The sequence below is a fragment of the Cheilinus undulatus genome, linkage group 8, assembly GCF_018320785.1.
Source record: "Cheilinus undulatus linkage group 8, ASM1832078v1, whole genome shotgun sequence".
In the NCBI taxonomy this organism is placed as follows: Eukaryota; Metazoa; Chordata; class Actinopteri; order Labriformes; family Labridae; genus Cheilinus; species Cheilinus undulatus.
Genome location: NC_054872.1, coordinates 43,333,884 through 43,354,791, shown reverse-complemented (window position 1 = coordinate 43,354,791; position 20,908 = coordinate 43,333,884). Strand labels below are relative to the sequence as shown.

The 20,908-nt window shown below is 37.8% G+C and overlaps 1 protein-coding gene across 1 annotated transcript in view; it reads left to right on the top strand.

Moving 5' to 3' along the window:
• The window catches only part of LOC121513497 (raftlin-like), a 252,499-nt gene that overhangs the window by 217,601 nt on the left and 13,990 nt on the right, over nt 1-20,908 (top strand). Inside the window, exon 8 of the mRNA XM_041793287.1 lies at nt 10,609-10,712. Within this exon, the coding sequence (XP_041649221.1) occupies nt 10,609-10,712 (104 nt within the window). The remainder of the gene's footprint in view (nt 1-10,608; nt 10,713-20,908) is intronic.

The window sequence follows — 20,908 nt, the reverse complement described above, 5'->3', positions numbered from 1 at the left end:
GTTCAGTATACATACAAGAGATACAAATATCTATCCAACAAGATGAACTTGTCTGATCATGCAGGGGTCCTTTTAATGGAGTGTATATTAAATGCACTGAGCTCTTACATTTGGCTTAAGCTCAAATAATTAAACAGTCAGTAGTACACTATGGGTGGTGTAATAGTTCTTGTATTGTAAGTTTACTGATAGTCTTTGTTCAAAAGTGCTTTACATGAAGAAAGTCTGAGAAATGGTAGAGAAATACAGTAAAAACCTAGAACCTGTAGACAGAGTAAAAGCCTCTTCTAGTTTTATATCGGCCTGACTTTAAAATTTTGTTTTATTTCTATGATTTTCTCCTGGCCCATTTTGAGTTTGTCCACCAGTAAAGTGCAAATTTCTTACTGGAATGTTGCTCTCCAGTGTTGCATTTCTGTGAGCTGAATAATTTTCTTGTGCATTTAATATTTGATCAGTCCGAGGTTCATCCGTCTTTTTTTGTAGTGTATTACAGCAGTGGTTCTCAACATGAGGGTCAGGACACCATTTAGGGTCAGGACACATTGAGATGGGGTCGCCAGATGCCTTGAAAAAACTAATAATACTTCTTGAATTATTTCAAACAGTGTATTTTATTTTTTAAATATGTGCATAAAAATTAGTTAAATGTAAAATGAAAACATGATGATTTGGTGAGATTTATGCTGACATCAGAGTTGTCAAAAACTCTGTACAGAGTAAGTCTGCCACAGATTTGGCCCTGACTAACCCAGAGGATGGGTCCTCCCCAGCTGTGATTTATTGATAGTATCAGTGTATGTGTGTTTAATCAGTAGCATTAGTGCTAGCATCCTGGCTAACAGTTTCCACATTTTGGTGCTGAAAAGTGTGAAACTATTACTGGGTTCCGATGTTGATATGATTTATGTGTGCCACTTTTTAACCACTCTTCCCACTTAATCTTTCCACTATTATTTTCCAATTTTTGTTAATTTTTGCACATTTTGTGTATTTGACCTGTTTTCATCACTTCATTCCCACCAATTTTGCCAGTTTCAACACATTTTTGTTCATTTTAAACCCTTTCCACCACTTTTTTTTGCCAATTTTTGTCACTTCTAAACAAATTCTTGCCACTTTTCACCTATTGTTTCCACTGTTGACCCACTTTTGCCACTTTTAACCATTTTTTAACCACTTTTTAAGCCCTTTTATTTCCATTTTTACCCACATTTCACTATTTATTATGCCCATTTTTCCAGCTTAACCTATTTCCAACAACTTCTGCATATTTTTCTGACACATTTAACCAATTATGCCAGTTTAAACCCTTTTTTCCACTTTTAAATACCATTTCACCAAATTGCCTCCCTAGTTTTGGTACTTAAAACCCAGTTCTGCCACTTTTTAATTCCTTTTTACCTATTTTTATGCTTTTTTTTGCCACTTTATTCATTTTTGGCATTTTTTCCCACTTCTAATCCATTTCTGCTACTTTTAAATTCCCATTTCATTACATTTTCCACCAATTGTTGCCACCTATAGCCCATTTTAGCCAATTTTAACCCATTTCAATCCTGTTTTCAGTAAAAGGGATTTACATTTTTAAAAGGGCTATGGCACAAATGAATGAAAACAATATTTGTTGCTTTGATAAGAGGGGTTATTATTCAGGTTAAATATAAAATGTGGTTATCACAGCTTTACTTTACAGTGCACCATTATTTTTGATGACCTCCGTGGACTCCTAGTTTGTCAGAGCCTCAGAAAGCCCCTTTAAAAACCTCCCATCATGAACAATGTCAACAGAAAAATGTCATTGTAGATAAAAATGCTGAAGAGAATAGTGTTTTAGAGATGGATAGGCAGAGGTAAACTCCTAAAGGGGCACCTTTGAGTCCTGATTGATGCTAATGTGACACAAAAGCTGCCCTGTTTTTATGTTTTGCTCTTTAAGTGAAGTGGGTTGTGGTTTAAAGTTAACATCTTGTACGTAGCAGGAAGGCACGCCATTCCCCCGTCAGAATGAAGCTGTGAAACCTTCATTTGAATGATTAGTTTCAGTCATCTCATAGAGACAGTTTTATTCTCCCGGAAAAACAAAGCGCATAATAAAAGCTCCCACAGGAGGAACATCTGCACACACCAGCTGAACCTTTGTTTCCAGACTAGCTCATCATGTTTTATCAGGCTGCATACTTTAGTCTGAGTCAAAGGCAGGTTAATGCCTCATAAAAAATTAAAGTTTGGATGCACTTTGGATGTCTCCTGTTAAGCTTTATTAGAGTTGCAGCATTTGCAGTTTTAAGCAGGGAAAATGTCCCTAGATGGTGCGTAGGTGTGCTTGGGGAGGGCCTCGCTGTGTGCGCTATAATGCAGTTAGAGATATTTTTAGATCCTGTGAAATAATCAAAAAACTGCAGAAAAGATGCAAAATGGACTTGGTGGTGAATTTTTTCTCCCTTATGACTGTAACTTTAGTTTTTAAAGGTTAGGAGTGAACTTTGAATTTTAACATTAAAGCCAGCATGAACAGGAAGTCTATTTAGAGCTCAGAAAGATGTAGAATATGCAAAGATATGTTCAAACATAAGGGATGTGGAGGGGTGTAAATCAGTGGAAAAGTTGGTTTTCTCTCAACTAATAGGTCAGGGGTTTGATTCCCAGCTCCTGCAGCCACATGTCAAATATCATTGGGCATTACATTTAACCCAAGCCTCTCCTCTCTTCTTTGTTACTGTATGCTGGAGGAAATCTCTCATCATTGGACTGCTTCCAGTTTTTAAACAGATGAAAATACCCTACAATCTGACTGAGTCATAAGTGAGCTTCTGTTGAATTAACTGTATTTGATATCTGGGGGATGTGTTAGAACAGTTTCCTATCATGCACTTTGGGCAGTGTGTTTATATGTTTAGTTGTGTAAAGATGTTGTCTGTTGTACAGTGATCCCTGCTGGGGTTATTTTTGGTATTTTGTCAACAGGGATTGTTGTTGTTTGTGTTGTTTGACACATTTGTGCCATGAGTGAAGTTATCCACTGAGTTAGAGTTCCTGCCTGTGACTTGACATATTCCTAAAGGACACATATTCTTCATCAGTCTGCATTGCCTTGCAATGAGGTTGACTCTCTGCATTGCAGTGTTAATTTTGGCAGCTATTTTAAATTATAGTCCTAGTCTTAGTCTGTAGACAAAATGTCATTGAGTTTTAGTCACAATTTAGTGATTTCCCCCTTTTTCATTTAAGTCTAGTTTTAGTCCATAAAAAGTCCTCACATTTTAGTCTTTACTTTTAGTCTAAGCATTTATTTTCTTGCCTAAATCAGGTACCAAGTCATCATGGTAGTGTGTTCTGTGCACCCTGCTTTCAACAGTTGAGAGGCAGAATAGCTACAGCTGCATTGTATTTTGACAGATTTACCCACAGTGGAGAAATAAAACGGATTTTGAATGTCTGACGAAAACTATATGAAGTTTTAGTGTAGTTTTAATCATCTTGACCAAAACTAAGCTTACATTTTGTCAGTTTTAGTCATCACAGATATAATTTTGTTAGACTTAGTCTAGTTTTTGTCATGGGGAGAAAGGCTGTCGACAAAAATTTTTAGTCATAGTCTCAGTTGACGACATTAGGACTGCTTATTTGTTGTTGCCAGAGGAGCCACATATCAACACTTTTAAAGTGTGTGATTTAATCCTTTCTGAGGCCCTCTTTCGGTGTTCAAGCTTGAAAATGACATACCCAAATACAACAGAGTATTTTTCTGTTTATACAAAATCTATGAATAAGTTTTGCATCAGTGTAAAGGTAACTCGTTACAGATTTCAGCAGAGTGTAATAATCCATGTAGAAGTTACTGGGACTGAGTAAATAAAGATGAAAAGTAGTGTAACTGATTTTTTACTGCCTAAAAATTTTTCCACTTTTAGCGTAAAAATTTCCTCTGTGTCTGGCATGAAATATTGTAAAAGTATTGGGGGTGCCTTGTTTGCAGTAAAGTACAGTGTTTAGAGGAACTGTAGTTTTTGACATCTTTTTTATTCCACTGATTGTGCCCTGAGTTGTGTTTTGTTTAGGTGGAAAAGGTTGTGCTTGTTAGTTTGCAGTGATCTGTGGGCTTTAAACAGTGTGAGACAGGACTCTGTCCATGGACTCTGAGAGTGTCTTATAAAGGTTTTCCTCAGAGGAGAGCTAGCCCCAGATATGGGGCCTCTAGATGAAAGGGTTAACTCTCTATGAGTTTAATTAACACTGGCAATTTTTCTGTGTATTTAACTTTACTATAGATGTGTAACTTTACCTGAACAACCTGGTTGGAGGTCTCTTGTCTTGTTCTTGCCAATAAGGAAAGATCATATTTTACTGTGCACCTCCTCAGTAGTTACTCAGGACTCACTACTTAAATAAACTTTAAATTAAATACTTTTACTTGTACTTGAGTGGATTATTAGACCAGTACTTTTTCTTTTACTTGAGTGAGTTTTATCCAGAGTAACTGCTTCTTTACTTGAGTACAGTTGTCATGTACTTTTTAAACGTCATTAAAGTTGGATAGATGTGAAGTTATACGCTGATTTTAATATGTATCAGCTAACATTAACACACTAATAAGACAGTTGTCTACTCTAGAGTGACCAAAACCCTATATGGGTCAGAACAAGCCCCAAAACAAAATAGTGATAAATTAGAAGCGGTACCTACATGATTAAATGCCGTTTCATTCCATATAATGATCCCAAAAAAATAAGAGCTGTTAATAGGGCGTGGTTTTTTTTTTTTTCGTTTTCAAATGAAACATGCATGTAAAACAAGACCTGTTATACAGTAAAGTTGTTACATTGGTGTTCCTACTGACTTTCAGCCAGCATTCACTATGTTGATGTCTACCTGCCTATTAACAGACTCTCCACATTCAATTTCAATTTGATTTATAGGCATGAACACATCAGTTACTGCCAAAGCAGTGCAAAAAATAAAATGCATCAATTATTTACACATAATATAAATTTGCATATTAAATAATTCCACAAATAATCAATGTATTATGAATAAATCTGATTATTAGATAAAACAATAAAACTAAAAAATAATAGAAATAAAAAAAGAATAGATAAATTAAAATCAGTGTGTTTGTTGTGAAGAGAGATTAGTTGTCCCTCAGGCTATGGCAGGATCAAATGTATTTAGCAGCGTCTACACAGACGATTCTGTGTTCTCCTAACACGTATGTCACATATGCAGAAATGTTGTAAGTAGGGCTGGGCAGTTAATCAAAATTTACATTATCATGCAATAAGGCATGCTGCAGTTTTCAAATGACAGAAGGTGCAATATTTCAGTGAACTGAGTCAAAACCACTGCAGTATTTTTTGCAGCAGAGTATGATGCTCTGCACATCAAGCATTCAAGTGTATTTATTGGAATAATATACAAAACAAAAATCTTACTTTCCTTATGTTTTCCTAAATTCTTTTATTCCATTCACATAAGTATTCAGACCCTTTGCAAAGACTTTAATTTTAGCTCAGATACCTCCAATTTTTCTCAACTTTTGCTGAGATGTTTCTACACCTTGATTGGAGTCCACCTGTGTTAAATTAAACTGACTGGGCATGATTTAGAAGGCCACACAGCTGACCATGCATATCAGACCAAAACCAAGACTTGAGGTCAAAGGAACTACCTGCAGAGCTCAGAGACAGGATGGCTGCATGACACAGATCTGGGGAAGGCTACAAAAATATGTTGCACTGAAAGTTTCTTAGAGCATAATGGTCTCCAAAACTCTCCAATGGAAGAAGTTTGGCACAACCAGGATTCTTTCAAGAGCTGGTTGTCTGGACAAACTGAAAAGGGACTTAGTAAGAGAGGTGACCATGAATTTGATGGTCACTCCTAGCTCCAGGTATCCTTTGTGGAGATGGGACAAAGATCCAGAAGGCCAACCATCACTGCAGCCCACTACTGTTTTGGGTCGATGGCAGTATGGCCGGATGGGAGCCTGCTTTGAGTTTGCAAAAAAACCCCAACTCCATATGAAAGCCAAATGGGTTTTCATGGGGTGTGATTAATGGTGATTAACTACAGAAATTCTAAGATTAATCGCAACCAGAAATGTTAATCTTTTAGCAGCCCTAGTTAATACTGATAGCCACTTTACATAACAGAATGATGATGTGAATGATGAATGTATAACCTGTAATGTTTAAAATGCTTCGAGTAGTCTGACGACTATGAAATCACTCTCATCCCATTTACCATCAAGAACATTCATCCATCCTTTTTCTTCTGCTGAGTTGTTGCAGAGTTAAAAACAAAGATATGAAATGCTGGTAAAAAAGAACCAATCACATTTTGAAAGGTTATAGTAGTGCTTTAGTGGATGCTGCATTACCTGTTGCTGTGACAACGCTCCGGGCCAAGCGAGCCAATCAGCAACAGAACCTGAATGCCCCCCTTTTTTGAAGTATTTGCTTCATCATTACCAGACTGTGTCTGCAAACCTGTTGACCCTCTGGTCTGCTAAATAACAGCTTTATTCAGAGCTGGTGAAAAGAGAATTATGGTTTGTAGTCTTTACAGCGCAGAGTCCATAAAGGTGCTTTAACTTGGAGTTGACCTGCTGCTGCACTCCCCTCTACAAAGGCCTTTAAACACACCTTGTCTGAAGTCTATAGGTTCCCAAAAGCTGGGTAATTTATCTAAATATATTTTCTGAAAAATAGAGGGAGAGATTTAGAAAATTGCCTCTGCTGCTTTGCTTTGTGGTGCCATTATGATTCTGCAGAACTGATGGCGAAAATATCTGACATTCTCTTTTTCCTATGGATGTGCCCTTTAAAAATCCGGTCAGAGGCTGATGCTCAAGGGGCAAAAATGTGTTTAACTGTGTCAAGAGATGATCTCTAGGATAAAAAATGGATTTCATTTAAAATAGCTTTGACCAATGTGGTTAAACTCAAGCCCCTCTCCTCTTACCCTGTGGCCCTCCTTTATAGCTGCAGAGATAACATCGAAGACAAAGATGGCAGTGTGATTACTTTGTTTTTTAGGCTCTCAGGTTGGCGCTGGAGTGCTGATGCAGCTCGGTGGCCCCTGCATAATAAGTCAGAGGGAGAGGGAGCCAGACTCTGGGGACTGTGATTAACTCTCACCACCTCCAAAGAACAGCAAGCCATTACAGAAAAATTATTTCTCAATTTACTTTCCGGGCAAGCTTTGAAAGAGAGCCTGTTTCTGGGAGTGGTTCCAACATAAACCTCCAAAAAAATGTAGATGCACCACTCTCTGTAGGAACTTAGAAAGTAATGCTTGTGTAAATAATGTCTGGAGCAGTGTCTTGTATTCTAACGATTGGCTCTTTGCAGCTTAGAAGTTGATATGTGACTGCTGTAGGTCTCTTTGTGTATGTGGTGTCACCCTGGTCAATAAGACTCAGAGGAAGAATAACGAGGCGATGTGCAATGAAGTGTTTTTGTCTCAGTCTGTCTCATGACTGAAGATGGACACTGCATGCTGATCAGTTCCTCTGATATGCTCCCATTGTTTACTCTGTGTAGTCCTAAATCCACCCATGAGCACTCTTACCTAAGAGTTAACTGTTCTCAGAAGTACTTTAGTCATGGTAGGAATCATTTGTGGTACTAGCAGCAACAATAACAGGTAGGTACATCTTCAGGAAGACTAAATGAAGTCGCTTTAAGTGCAAAGTCTTGTAGTTGCTCTTGTGTAAAGCATCGATTGTTTTCAGTAAATTTCCCTAACAGTGCCACAGTGAAGCTCTGCCATCATTACCCCTTGAGACATTCATACTGATGCTGGGCCGTAGGATATCTGGTGTCCCCATTCATCAGTTCAAGTATGCATTGCAGGAACTTAAATATTTTTAAGTGGCTTTAGAAAAATTGAAAATATACGTGTAACGAAAAATTGCTTAAACAGAATTCATGTTTTCTGTGCAGTTTAAACCACAACATTTGAAGATATTTGCCTTTTTTTGGAGAGGAAGAATTACCTCAAAATTATTATAAATTTATCAGCTTTGCAGAGTTCATGCAGGACATGGTAGTCATACACCCAGTCCCCACAGCCAATCACAGCTTTTTCTCTCAACCCAGCAGTGTATTTGAATATGACATACTTCTCACTAATCCCTGCTTGCATTAATGCTGATGCTCCACACTGATGCTGCTGGCAAAGCTTAACGTCCTCCACCCCAGCCTCCTCCTTTATAGCAACAACTGTTAAACCCTTATATCCAGATTCATGCAACTCCATACTTTTGAAGTAATTTTATTGTTTTCAGTTCATAATGTCATAAATGTATCTCTATCCATGTGGGGATTTCTAGCTATGCACTCCCTGGAAAGTCAAAGCATGCTGCTTGACTAACCCAGGAAGCATCTTTTGAGCGGAGCCTTCTCCGTCAAGTAAAACTGTATAACCATCTTTCAATACAATGATTAAATATATAGCTACAGTGTTCCTGAATGAAATGCTTATTAAACTGGATTAAATACTAAGTACAAGCCACTGGGCTTAGGACTCAAAAACCTGCCTGTAAAAGTATGTTTTGAGGTAGAACTTGAGACAGACTTCAGATAACCTGACAAACCAGATGGACTGTTTCATGTATCCATTGCATGGCTATGTTTTACATCCATGTGGGAAAACTCCCATACAAAGTGTTAAAGAAGGGTAGGACTTGTCTAAATATTATCAGAAGGTGATTGTATGAATATTCTGTCTGTCACATTCATTCCAGGCCAATCAGAGTGACAACCCAAAATGAGATACTAGGCCTGCACTGGTCCACTAAGTCAGTGGTTCCCAACCATTTTCCTTTGGAGCCCACCCTACTTGTTTCTAAGACAAGCTGAGCCCCCCCAAGACCCGAAAAATAAACAAACAAAAACATTCTATCCTCATATTGTTGCCAAAAATTCTCATCCATTTAATTGTTTCATTGAAAAACCCAGGGAAGTGGCTCTTCACAGGTTTTTCTTACCAAAAGACCATTAAATAAAACTGTTTATTAAGTGCTTCAACTATGATTTTATTTAATATTTGCATCTTTCATTTTAATAACCTCAGAGCAGACAAAGTCTGAGATCTTTAGCACCTTTGAAGTAGAGTAGAGCAACGTTACAAATCAATCATGTGGTGTATGGGAAGCCAGTGAAGAGACCCTAAGACTGGGCCAATCAGAAGCCTTCAATTTGCTTATTTTTGTGTCATTGAAATGAGAGGGAATTTCTTGCTGGTGTCCTATTCATTACAATGAAAGGTTACTTTCACTACCACTAACTTCTAGCTGTAAAGTATGCAGTTATGTACGTTAGTGGCATAAAAAGCAGAAGTTAAAGGCCTCTTTTAGAAAAATACGAACTCAGCTGTCATCAGTAAACTGCACACGACTTGCTCTTTCTGTTAATCTGCTGCTCTGTGATAGAGGCTGATGAAGACAGCTCTACAGTATCTCCACATGAAAACGTTGCCTTGGTGCAGCTTTAATTAGAGGAGACTTTCACACTTCACAGTGCGGTGAAGGCTAATGTGGCGTGTGTAGGTGTGATGTATTCTCAACTCTCTGTTCTTATACAGTTGATCAGCAGGGTTATGAATAGACTAGAAGTTCTGAGGCTATACTTTGTTCATGCTCAGTGCCTTTTTTGACTCGTTTCAGTACCCATAATGCACTGCTGAGTGCAACGGACTGGAATTTATGCAACAAAGATAACAGCCTGAATACTTTTATTTCACTTTTGTCTTTGAAAGGGTTTTAATTTTGCACAGTACACGACTCTGGGTGTCCTTATGGAGAACATAGCCCTGCTGAACAGGGCTTTTGTGAAACTGGCAGCTCTGTGGGTGTGTTTTTGAGCGTGCAAAAGCATATGTTGTGGAAGGTACAAGAAATCTGACAGACACGCGCTGTGGTTTTGCATTTTCAGCAGGTGTCTGACATGGCAAGAAAGGCGAACCACAACCACATTTCCTCTCACAATGATGGCATGTGTGTGCGAGCTATATTTCAGTATGAATCACACACAGACTGTTTTTGAAATAACCATTCAAATGTTCGAATTTTAATATTTAATTCTGTCATGGAGACAAAGCCACTCTGGCTCGTTTCTTGGTATTAAAATAGCACTAATAGCATTAAAATGTTTACCTCAAAGTGAGCGGTTTCACATGAGCAGTCTATTTGCTCAAGGACTTACTGTGCTGACACACACTTGTCAGGAATAGACACGGTTGCCATGTTGACTCATGGCAACCAGGGAGTTTCTGTAGCAGTTGATTTATGTCTCTTTTTTATTCTCTCCTGTGTGCATTTCTTCTCAGACAGCACACACACATTTTATTAAAGCCGTCATATCTTAAAGGTGTTTTTCAAACCGGGATTTGAGCTTTTAAGCGATGCTGACAACGCTTGATTGCATCTCAGACCTCGATGCTCCAAAGCTGTAATCACGGATTTGAATGCTCCATAATGTGCATGCAGAGTGTTCTCTGTGCAGTGCAGGGTGTTCAGGGAGAGAACGATGGGGATTATGTGCAGGTTTAAGGTTGTTCCGGATGATTTCTGGTTGTCTAATGGACATCTTGTTGTCTCCTCAGGGTCTGCAGGTGAAGGCTGATTATGTTCCTCTGCTGCAGTCTCTGGCTACATTTGGATGGAGACTCACTTGTGTGCTGCCAACTCCTGTAATCAAGACTAACAGGTAATGACTGGAAACTGACTGTTAATGATGCATCTAGTGATCTATGACCTCTAATGACCTCTGTTGGCAACTGGAGGAACTGCAGCTGCAGGCTTTTTAGGGCTTCTTAACCATTAAGTGCCTCACATCATTGGTACTCTAGAGCAGCAATTACCTCAGCTTACTTGAGATATTTGGCTTTAATTTGATTTTAAAAAGCCTTTTGCTGTTAATCAGGGTCAAACCGGGAAAGCGTGCATAGTAAAGCATAACAACATGCAGGACTAAATACCTTTTATATGACTTTAAAGTCCTGATATGTGCCTGATTGTGGACCTTAAAGTCCAAATATGGTCATATTTAAGTATTCAGCCACGTTGAAGGATTACGTCATTCCTTATAGGATGATCATCCGTCTATAATCATGTTTCTTTGGCTCTTAGACATCATGGAAATACATAAGATCCTCTGATCCTTTATTTAAAGCTCTGCGGATGAGGTTTCTTTTCTGTCTCTTTTCCTTTTTTATGGATATCAAACAGACTAAAATTAATACTTATGCCTCTTTATGACCCACAAAAGTGAACAAGACCATCAGTAGGAAGACTGGATTTTTCTTTATTGTAATTTTTTACGCCTGAAACCACTGCAGCAGGGTTGGTGTCAGATGAGACGGATCAAAGCACATCGAAAGAATAGCATTTTTACATTTTTCATGGAAAATATTCACAATGAACTATACATTTGACTGTTAAAGGAAACCAAATCAGTTTTTACCGATACAAGATCTGAATAAAGAGATAAGAAGTACTGCTTTGTCCACAGGCGGCACCAAAATCCATTCAAACCAAATGTTTCTCACAGGAGCTCTAAGCTTAGTTAGGGAAGGCTGGTGGCCATAATGCACTGGGAGCACCTATTTTAATCCAAAACTAAAGAACAGACTGTTTTAAGTAAGGCCTTAATGGCATCAGTCAGCAGTGACTCACATCCACAGTAGCTCTATATCAAAAATGCTGTCCACAACTAATCAACCAAGAAACAAGACAACGAGATGGAACTGAGGTGGTTTTAAACAAACTGACAAGAAGCTGGCTTGCAATTATATCAGCCATGCCCCTAATATTGCATAGATTATTATTATTAGAACCAAAACAGACAAGTACCCATAAGGCATTTATTATTCCAACCAAAATATTTTTTTAACATGTTTATTTCCACCATTTAAATCCGCATTTTACAATGGCTGTGTATGTGACTTCCAGTGCTTCTGCAGCCATCCTCAAGTGGACACTTTAGGAACTGCAGTCTAATGAACTTCCATCTTTGCTTCCTTTTTTAACCAAGGAGGATTCTGTTGTACAAAATCAGTGCAGTTAAGCATTTATAATGCAGCTGTCAGCTGTTTTCATGTCATTGTGCTCAAAGTGCATATGAAACAGCACACTCTTCAGTACTTCCTCAAGAAGAAGTGTAATTTCTGATATCGGCTTTGTCAACAACAATGGTGGGGGGGACCAGTCAAACTCATGCTGTGGAAGGAACACAGCAAATTCCTGGGTGAAAAAAATGGGAGTTAAACAAAAAAGAGTGAAAGGCTGTGTCCGAAATTACTCCCTATTCACTTTATAGTGCACTTTATAGTGAATACACCATTTTGTAGTGGTATCTGAATTCGTAGTGAGTATTGTTATTCACTATATAGTGCACTCATTCTATCCCACAATGCATTTTGAAAAGTAGTGAACAACCCAACTAACCCAGCAATATTTACCATCATGCATAGCGGTTGCTGCTCTCAAACATGATGGATGACTGAGAGGAGCACTGGAACACATATAAGAACTTTATTTAATACTGTTTTGTTTGTTGGTTTTAACCAAATCTGTAAGAAAATGTTAAGTATTTAAAGCAGAGTAACTCTGGGGATTACAAGACATGAGACCATCATCTTTATGCAAAAAATACACAAAAAATGGACACTATTTTGCCACTAAAGACACAAGCCTTTTATCTATTAGTATATGGGGTTTTTTTTTGGGGGGGGGCATACACCACATTTAGTGTCAGTTTTCAGTGAAATTCTACCGTTAATTCCGATCGTCAGCTGTTGTCATCAGAATCTACAAGTCGTTGTTGCTGAACGCTTTAATTGTGAGACGGCGATGACGCCATTTCCTGCAGCCAGAGTAGTGTCCAAAATCATTTTTGTGTTTTGCAGTTGAGTCCACTATATAGTCCACTATATGCTGCACACTATATAGTGGATAGGGAGTAGGGATTGAGTGAGTGGTTTTGGACACAGCCGCAGGGTTAGATTTTCAGAGTACATTCACACATTTAGTCTCCAGCTAGTGTTTAGTGATGCTCCTGTGCAGTGTTAAAAAAAAGTAATTCATTCACACGGTGTTGAGAGCACTGAATCAACACTGTTTCTGAGTTCATTCCCAACAGCTTTGTTTCCACACCTGCACTGCCATGTCAAATCTGGGGTGTGGAGTTTTCCCATCATGCATTGTGTGTTTAGATGTATTTTAGATGTTTTTATATGTATTTATATGTGTTTAGATGTGTTTAGATGTTATGTATTTATTTGTGTGTTTAGATGTGTTTAGATGTTTTTATATGTGTTTAGGTGTGTTTAGATGTTATGTATTTATTTGTGTGTTTAGATGTGTTTAGATGTTTTTATGTGTGTTTAGGTGTGTTTAGATGTTATGTATTTATTTGTGTGTTTAGATGTGTTTAGATGTTTTTATATGTGTTTAGGTGTGTTTAGATGTTATGTATTTATTTGTGTGTTTAGATGTGTTTAGATGTTTTTATGTGTGTTTAGGTGTGTTTAGATGTTATGTATTTATTTGTGTGTTTAGATGTGTTTATATTTTTTTGATATGTGTTTAGGTGTGTTTAGATGTTGCCTGTTGTACAGTTATCAATGCTTGAATTCATTTGCTCATATTTCTGGTGGATTATTGTTGTTTTTGATGTTAGACACATGTGCACCATGAGTGACACTGTCCATTGAGTTCTACACTTCCCACACAGGGCAAACACTGGCTATTAGTGGAGGATGATAAGCTGTCTGTCTCTTTGCTCTATCCTGATCAGAGCATGCCAGCTTAGCCACAATGACCAATGGGAATTGGCAGGGTTTAGTGGAATGGTTGAGCTGCATCTGCTGGTGTTAAATGTGGTCTGTAATAAAACCTCTGTGCATGAAAATGTATAACACTATAAGGTGTTGACTACTAACTCTGAGAAAGAGTTCACGTGACTTAAACTCAAGATGGGAGTTAATTTTACTCTTAGTGAGAGTAGTATTTTAACCCCCAAAAGAGTTTATTTTAACTCCTGATAAGGGTTAAAAATCAACTCCCAGAAAACAGTTACTTTAACTCGGCTCTAGAGTTTATTCAATGGTCTCACATGTACACTCAGATTGAGTTGATTTTAACTCACAGAGTTTATTCCAGTGACCTGAATTTGCTGTGAACAATTTCCACATCTCTGGTACTGACAGGACATGATTTTTTGCATTATTTGTGTTTTCTTGGTGACATATTTGAATAAAGGGAAATATCAAGCATTTTATACTATTTAAATAGCTCTACAGCTCGTGACCAATGAAAGCTTTTATAATAGTAAACACTGGTTAGAAGCACTAAGGAGGCTATTCTTAGACAAATCCCTCACACCTCAATGTAGAATTGCTTGAGTTAAAGTTAGTCCAGCAGTCATATTCTTTTTCTTTAAGTTTTTTTTTTTTTTTTTTGGAGTTTATTTGATAGGACAGCTACAGAGAAATAGGACACACAGGGAGATAGTGGGGAAGACATGCATCAAACATGCTGGGACTGAAAATCAATCCAATGATCTAAACCTAAAGAACCTAAAGAAAGAAAGCCTACAGCTTGAAACCTAAAGAAAAAGAAGTTAAACAACAGCATGCCCTCTCAGATTTTCGAAATATAATAATATTCCAATGGGGGCCAGATGGGACGCCGATGATCAGTGGACTATGACATATTGCTATGGCTACACAGATGCCGAGCAAGGCACTGACACGTATTTAAGTGTTTTAGATCCTATATGTAAATCTGTATATCATTACGCTTTATGCCACTTCCTGCCTTTGGTTCACAAATTGGTTTGCTTTGCTTTCACAAACGGACCACCAGAGTTCGTATGGAAGCTAATCAAGACCCCTGTTTTAGTGGACCAGAGTCCACTTGTTTGGTCCATACCAGGATTTGGATGAGCTTTCACACCACTCTAAATGAACCGGACTATCCATGAAAACGGACCAGAGTTCATTTAAAGAGAACCAAACAGCTCCGGTGTGAATGCGCTCTAGTCCCAAGACCACCTCTCCGAGCAGAGTAAAGTATGCTTGTGTTCATACTGATCTATAAAATGTTCTGTAGGGTGAAGTTTGCTTGGATCTGGGCTCTGATGTGAAACCGCCATGTCATTCAAAAGCCATCTGATATTTCAGATTCTTTATCTGTGTCAGTTTGTCAGATTCAGATAAAGGGTTCCTGAATAAAAGTGAAAACTAAAACTTCAGCAGACTTTTGTTGAGCGCAGGAAACTTTAGAAAAGTTCAGATATGTAAATTTGAAACTGGGCTTCCGCTGAAAAAGTTGTTGTAAAACTCAAAGATATTGTTAACCCATGTGAAGAAAGCCTGACTGTAAATGCCTGAGTTTTCCTGTGAAAACTGGGGCACAGTGAATTATGCCACACATACCTGCTCTGTTCATGTTATTGTTAAAAGAATTATGACAGCTTTTGAAATATATTGACCTAAATCTGCTTCAATTTGTGCCGAGCTCTGAGCCGAGAAGCTGTGGAAAATCTCTTCACAGAAATTTAACGGTTCCTCTGCTAAGCCTGTGCTGACTCATCACTCCTCGCTGCTATATGAGTGTACATCCGCTTATGGTCAAAGGCCTCGAATGTTCTTCAGTCATGGAGAGTTTCACCTTTAAAACACAGTTTGATCTTCAGTGTGCTGTAACAGGAAATACAGCCCCTCTTAAACTGATTCACTGTTAGTCAGTACACTAACAGTTGACTTGTTCAGCGCTAACTGAAGGCCTGAATGTGAGTAGCTCAAAGATGGCTGCTCTGTTTGGTCATACTAGACAAAACAGAAGATGAGGCGCACCGTCTGTGCCCAAAATTTCACCCTATTTACTACAGAGTGTGCTAAATATGGCAAACACCATTTTATTGTGCTGTCTGAATCCTGTGTGATAATTATTATACCCTATAGTGCACTTACTTTATCTTACAATTCATTCTAAAAAGTGACGTACAAAAATATTGCTGTATTAAATCTCCCTCACCCCTCAGACTGGCAACAGGTTAAATAAGTTTCAGTCCAACTTAAAGCCAGGTGTGCCAAATCAAGCAATCATTTTGATCCCCCCTTATTATTATAACAAAGGCCATTATATTAATAAAGGCCTTAATATATTATTATTAATATATTAATAATAATATATTTTTGAACCTAAATAATGACCATTATTATCAATGCAACAATTGATTTATTTATTTTTATTTGTTTATTTATTTATCTTTTTTTTTGTAAATTTTTTTATTCATGGCAAATCTCGCCTTCCTCAAAATATCAACTCCTTTCTTAAAACAGAATAAAAATGGGCTAAAAGTGGCAAAAAACTGATTAACAGAGGCAAAATTGGCAAAAAAAACGGAAAAAGTTTCCAAATAGCTTACATCCCCCAAAATGAGCACAAAAGGTGGTGAAAAATAATGAATGGAGGCAAAAAAAAAAAAAAAAAAAATGGTAAGAAAAGGCAAAAGTGGTTTAAATTCGCAAAAAAAAAAAAAATCTGAAAAGGGGTTTTAAAGAGGCTATAGATAGTTTTTATTGGCAACACTTGTTTAAAAATGGAAAAAAGGTTAACAGAAGCAAATACATATATATGTGTGTGCGTGTGAGTGTGTTTAGAAATGCCAAATATGGGACAACAAAGGAAAAAATGTGTCAAAAAGGCAAAACGGCAGAAAAACTGTCAAAAAGTGGTTAAAAGTGGCAAAAATTGATTTATAGTTACATGTGTGGGGAAAGAGTGATGAAAGAGGCTAAAATGTGGCAAACTTACTAAAACGTGCCAAAAAAAAAAAAGAGAGAGAAGTAGCAAATAAAAGTTGCAGAAATGGGCTAAAAGTGGCAAAAGTGGATTAATAGAGGCAAAATGGGCAAAAAAAAGTGGTGGAAAAGTTTCCAAATAGCTTAAATCCCCAAAAGGAGCACAACAGGTAGTGAAATATAATAAATAGGGGCAAAATTTGGTTAATAAGGGGAAAATGGGTTTAAATTGGAAAAAACAGGCCAAAAGTGAAAAAATGGGTTAACAGAGGCAAAACAATAGCTCAAAAGTAGCAAAAACAGCAGTAAGAGTGGTGACAAGGGGTTAAAAGTGGCAAAAATGGGTTAACAGAGGCAGAAATTAGTCTGAAGTGGCAAAAACAGCATGAAAATGGTTTTAAAGAGGCTTTTTTAGGTTTAAATGGCAAAAAAAGGGTTAACAGAAGCAAAAATAGGGGATAAATTGTGGCAAAAAAATAGTTTAAAAAAACAGTGGCAAACTGGCTAAAAAGTGCACGGAAGAAATGAGAAGTAGCAAACAAAAGTTGCAACAATGAGCTAAAGAAGTGGTTAAAAAGTGTATTTAATTGGTAAAATGTTTAAAGGTTAACAGGCAAAAAAATGGTAGAAAGTGACAGAAAATGGTGGGAGAAATGAGTCAAAAATGGCAAAAACAACAGAAAAAAATGGTAAAAAGCATTTAAAATTGACAAAAATTGTTTTAAAGTGACGTGGGTAGGATAAAGGTGTTTTTATGCCTTTACTGGTTGTGATGGGAAAGTGGAGAGAGTCAGAAACAGGGTGGAGAGAGGAAGGGCATGCAGGGAAGGAGACAAGGGCCAGACTTCAACCACTCCTTTCTCTTCTTTAAATAAAAAAGGTTTCCAGTTTGGATAAAACTGCGGTTTTAGCTGCAGCCATGCTAATCTCTACATTGTTTGCAGGATTCTAGTACAACTAAATCTCTGCCGTGGAAACCACCTCTTTCTCCTTAAATGATGCCGATTGGTCTGTTTCTTCTCAGACCAATAACAAGCTTTTGGTTTGATGCTTTTCAAGATGGACCCACCTGATGACATGGCATCTATGGCATGAACTCGAGTCTGGCTAATCTGTCAGCTTTGCGAGGTTAATACTAACTCAGACAGAGAGTCACTATCACAGAAGAGTCATCCTTGTAATTCTGCACACTAAAGCATGTTCATACTAGATAGGCAGTAACTTTATTTGACCAAAACTAAAGCCAAATATTCAGTTGGGCATATTTTAGGATGCATTCTTATAAACAATAAGAGCTGTAGAACTTTTTTCCCCATCATTTACAGCCTCTTTTCAGCCATTTTAAACAGAAGGAAAATTAGAACAACTTATATAATGTGAATATGCATGATGAAATTTATTGTTATACTTAAAACACTTCAACATTATGAAACTATTCTTCACTACAGTGCCGTTATGTGTTTTGTCCCCCTGATTAAGTGTGCATTTGGTGTTTCCATCAGCGCTCTGACAGACTGTTTGCTCTGCCCCTGCCTCACTCGGTCATGTTAGCTGCTCTTTCCCAGCATAGATTAATTACCTCTCTATTTTCATCATTTGTTTTTTTCTACCACCCTCCTCCTTCTCCCTTCTGTTTCAAAATGCCACAACACAACAACACAACATGGCTAATTAATCAGAGTCGGCCTAGATACAGTGTAGGACGCAGCTCATTTCTCCCCCTGCCTTGAAAACATTTCGCCCGCCAAAAATTATGCTTGATGATCCATTTTAGATTAGCAATACTCATTACACTTGTTTTCTGTGGCGTTCGTGCCTCCATTTTTAACAGCAAATTTACAAATGCTCTCTTTTTGTTGTCTGAGGCTGCACTTCATGTGGAGGGGTTGGGATAAGTGTCAGTGATCTCCGCGGTGTCTGAAATTAATGCTAACTGCTGCTCAGCGGCTTCTGCACACAACATTAATTCATGTAGTTGTCTCAGAGCATGCATTCATGTTCGCAACATTCAATTAATGCAGATGGTAATTACTTTGTGGAGCCATTCATTACAATAAATGTGAAATCCTCTACATTAATGATGCAAAAGAAGAACAAGGACACAAGCAGCGTCAGACAAATGAGTTAATTATCACAGGTATCTGAACCGGTAGGAGACTGAACACTGATCCAGATACATCTTAAGTCCTGGTCTAGATTACTGTCTTTTGGGAGCGGTGTTATATGTGTCAGTTATTAACTTTAACATGACAGCTAAGATATGCAATTGATTTATTTTCCAAACAATGAAATCACCATTATTGATACACAGCTCTGGACCCAGAGTGTCTATGCATGTTCACAACACTTCATAATTTCATTAGCTATCCTAACAGAAAATCAGTCAGCGATGGAACAAATGAACAATGAAACAATCCAGATTAATAGCTTTGTTGTTTGTCACATTGAAGCCAAGGAGACTGACACCAGGGCCAGGTGGCCCATGCTGAAACACCGCGTCCCCCCTTGCTAGCCGTCATCCACATTGTCCAACCAAGCTTTGGCATAGAAACATCATAACATTGTAACATAAAAAATGCACTGTAGAAGGCGTCATTTTTGGTCAGATACACTGTCTAACACTCCACCACCATCGCACACACATGCAGGTAAAAGGACAATTGAACCATGCCAGAGCACACCTCTTCAATACATGTCAGAGCCAAGGAAGTGTATCGTTCCTGAGCATGGTAAGGAGCACTCACACTGGTCAAACAAACTGGACTTTAGGGCTCAAGAGTGCTTCGTCATTGCCCAATGTGACGATTGCCAAATGACTGTACCCTTTACAAGTGCCAAACAATTTTTTTCCCACATGCACAAAAAACATGATATTTTTCAAACTTCTGTAGGCCTGAGTGACATATTCAGGAACATTACAGAAACCCTAAGCACTATGTAAATTTCATCTGAGCCAGCCAGAGTTTTGTCACACGACTCACTTGGAAGCCGTGCCAACTTTCATTTGGATCAGATATCATCTGTTGTGCTGTGTACAGAGAGATATGACAGCTTACCATGACCAAACTACAGCTCAACCAGCTGATTCCTACTGGTAAAATGGATTTCTGACTTGTTCTGTATTTCTGTCATACGACTGCACACACTCCTACAGTTTAGAGAGCATCCGCGAGCAGAATCCTCAATTTTTGGGTATTTTTCCTTTTGTTAATCGTCAGACTGCTTCTAAAATCTTGAGTTTCTCTCCTTTTATGCCCATAGCAGCCAATGACAGAGGTATTCTTTGCATCATGAGATGGTGCATTGTCATGCAGGAAGATAATATTGCTTCAGAGGGCATGGTCCTTCTTTTTGTACCATTGAAGAATGTTCGCAACAGTATTACATTGTATGCAATTCAGTCATACAGTATGAGCTGATATTCCACCATGACTGTCATAGAGTCAGCTTTAAATTGCTCAGTGTACACCTGGCTTTAACTGGCATGCATGAGTTCATTGTATTTTATCCTGTTCCCCATGATTAAACATACACTTTGGTTGTTTCCCTGATATTTTGAGAATTTAACTCATTAAATGAGTTTTGTTTCCCCCAGAAAATGAGTCAAAATCTCAAGAAAACAACCAAAATATGCTTATCATGGAAAATCAAGGTAAAATGCAAGATGGATGGATATCTGCTAAGACCAACAGTACATCATTGGACTTTATCCCAAATTTTTTTCAGGGACAACTTCAACCCACTAAAAACAGCTCCACGACCCACATTTGGGTCCAGATCCACTGGTTGAGAACCACTGCTTAAGCGCCAACATCAATGTTTCAGTGTTATTGTCCTTAAAGTGTCCTTGTCATTCTGAAATCATAAAATATGTTGAGGATAAGTCATTGTAACTTATACCTCCTTAAAAGGAAAAATAAACTTTCTGATTTTTATTTTTTAAAGAGTGGGTATTATACTTTTCTGATTTTTAAAACATAAATATAAAGTCACAATGTTGGGCGTCCATACATCATGTATGCAAATTTTTTAAACCACAAGATAAACATATGCGGCAGTAATCTTGGAATTAGACTGTAAACTGATGAAAACA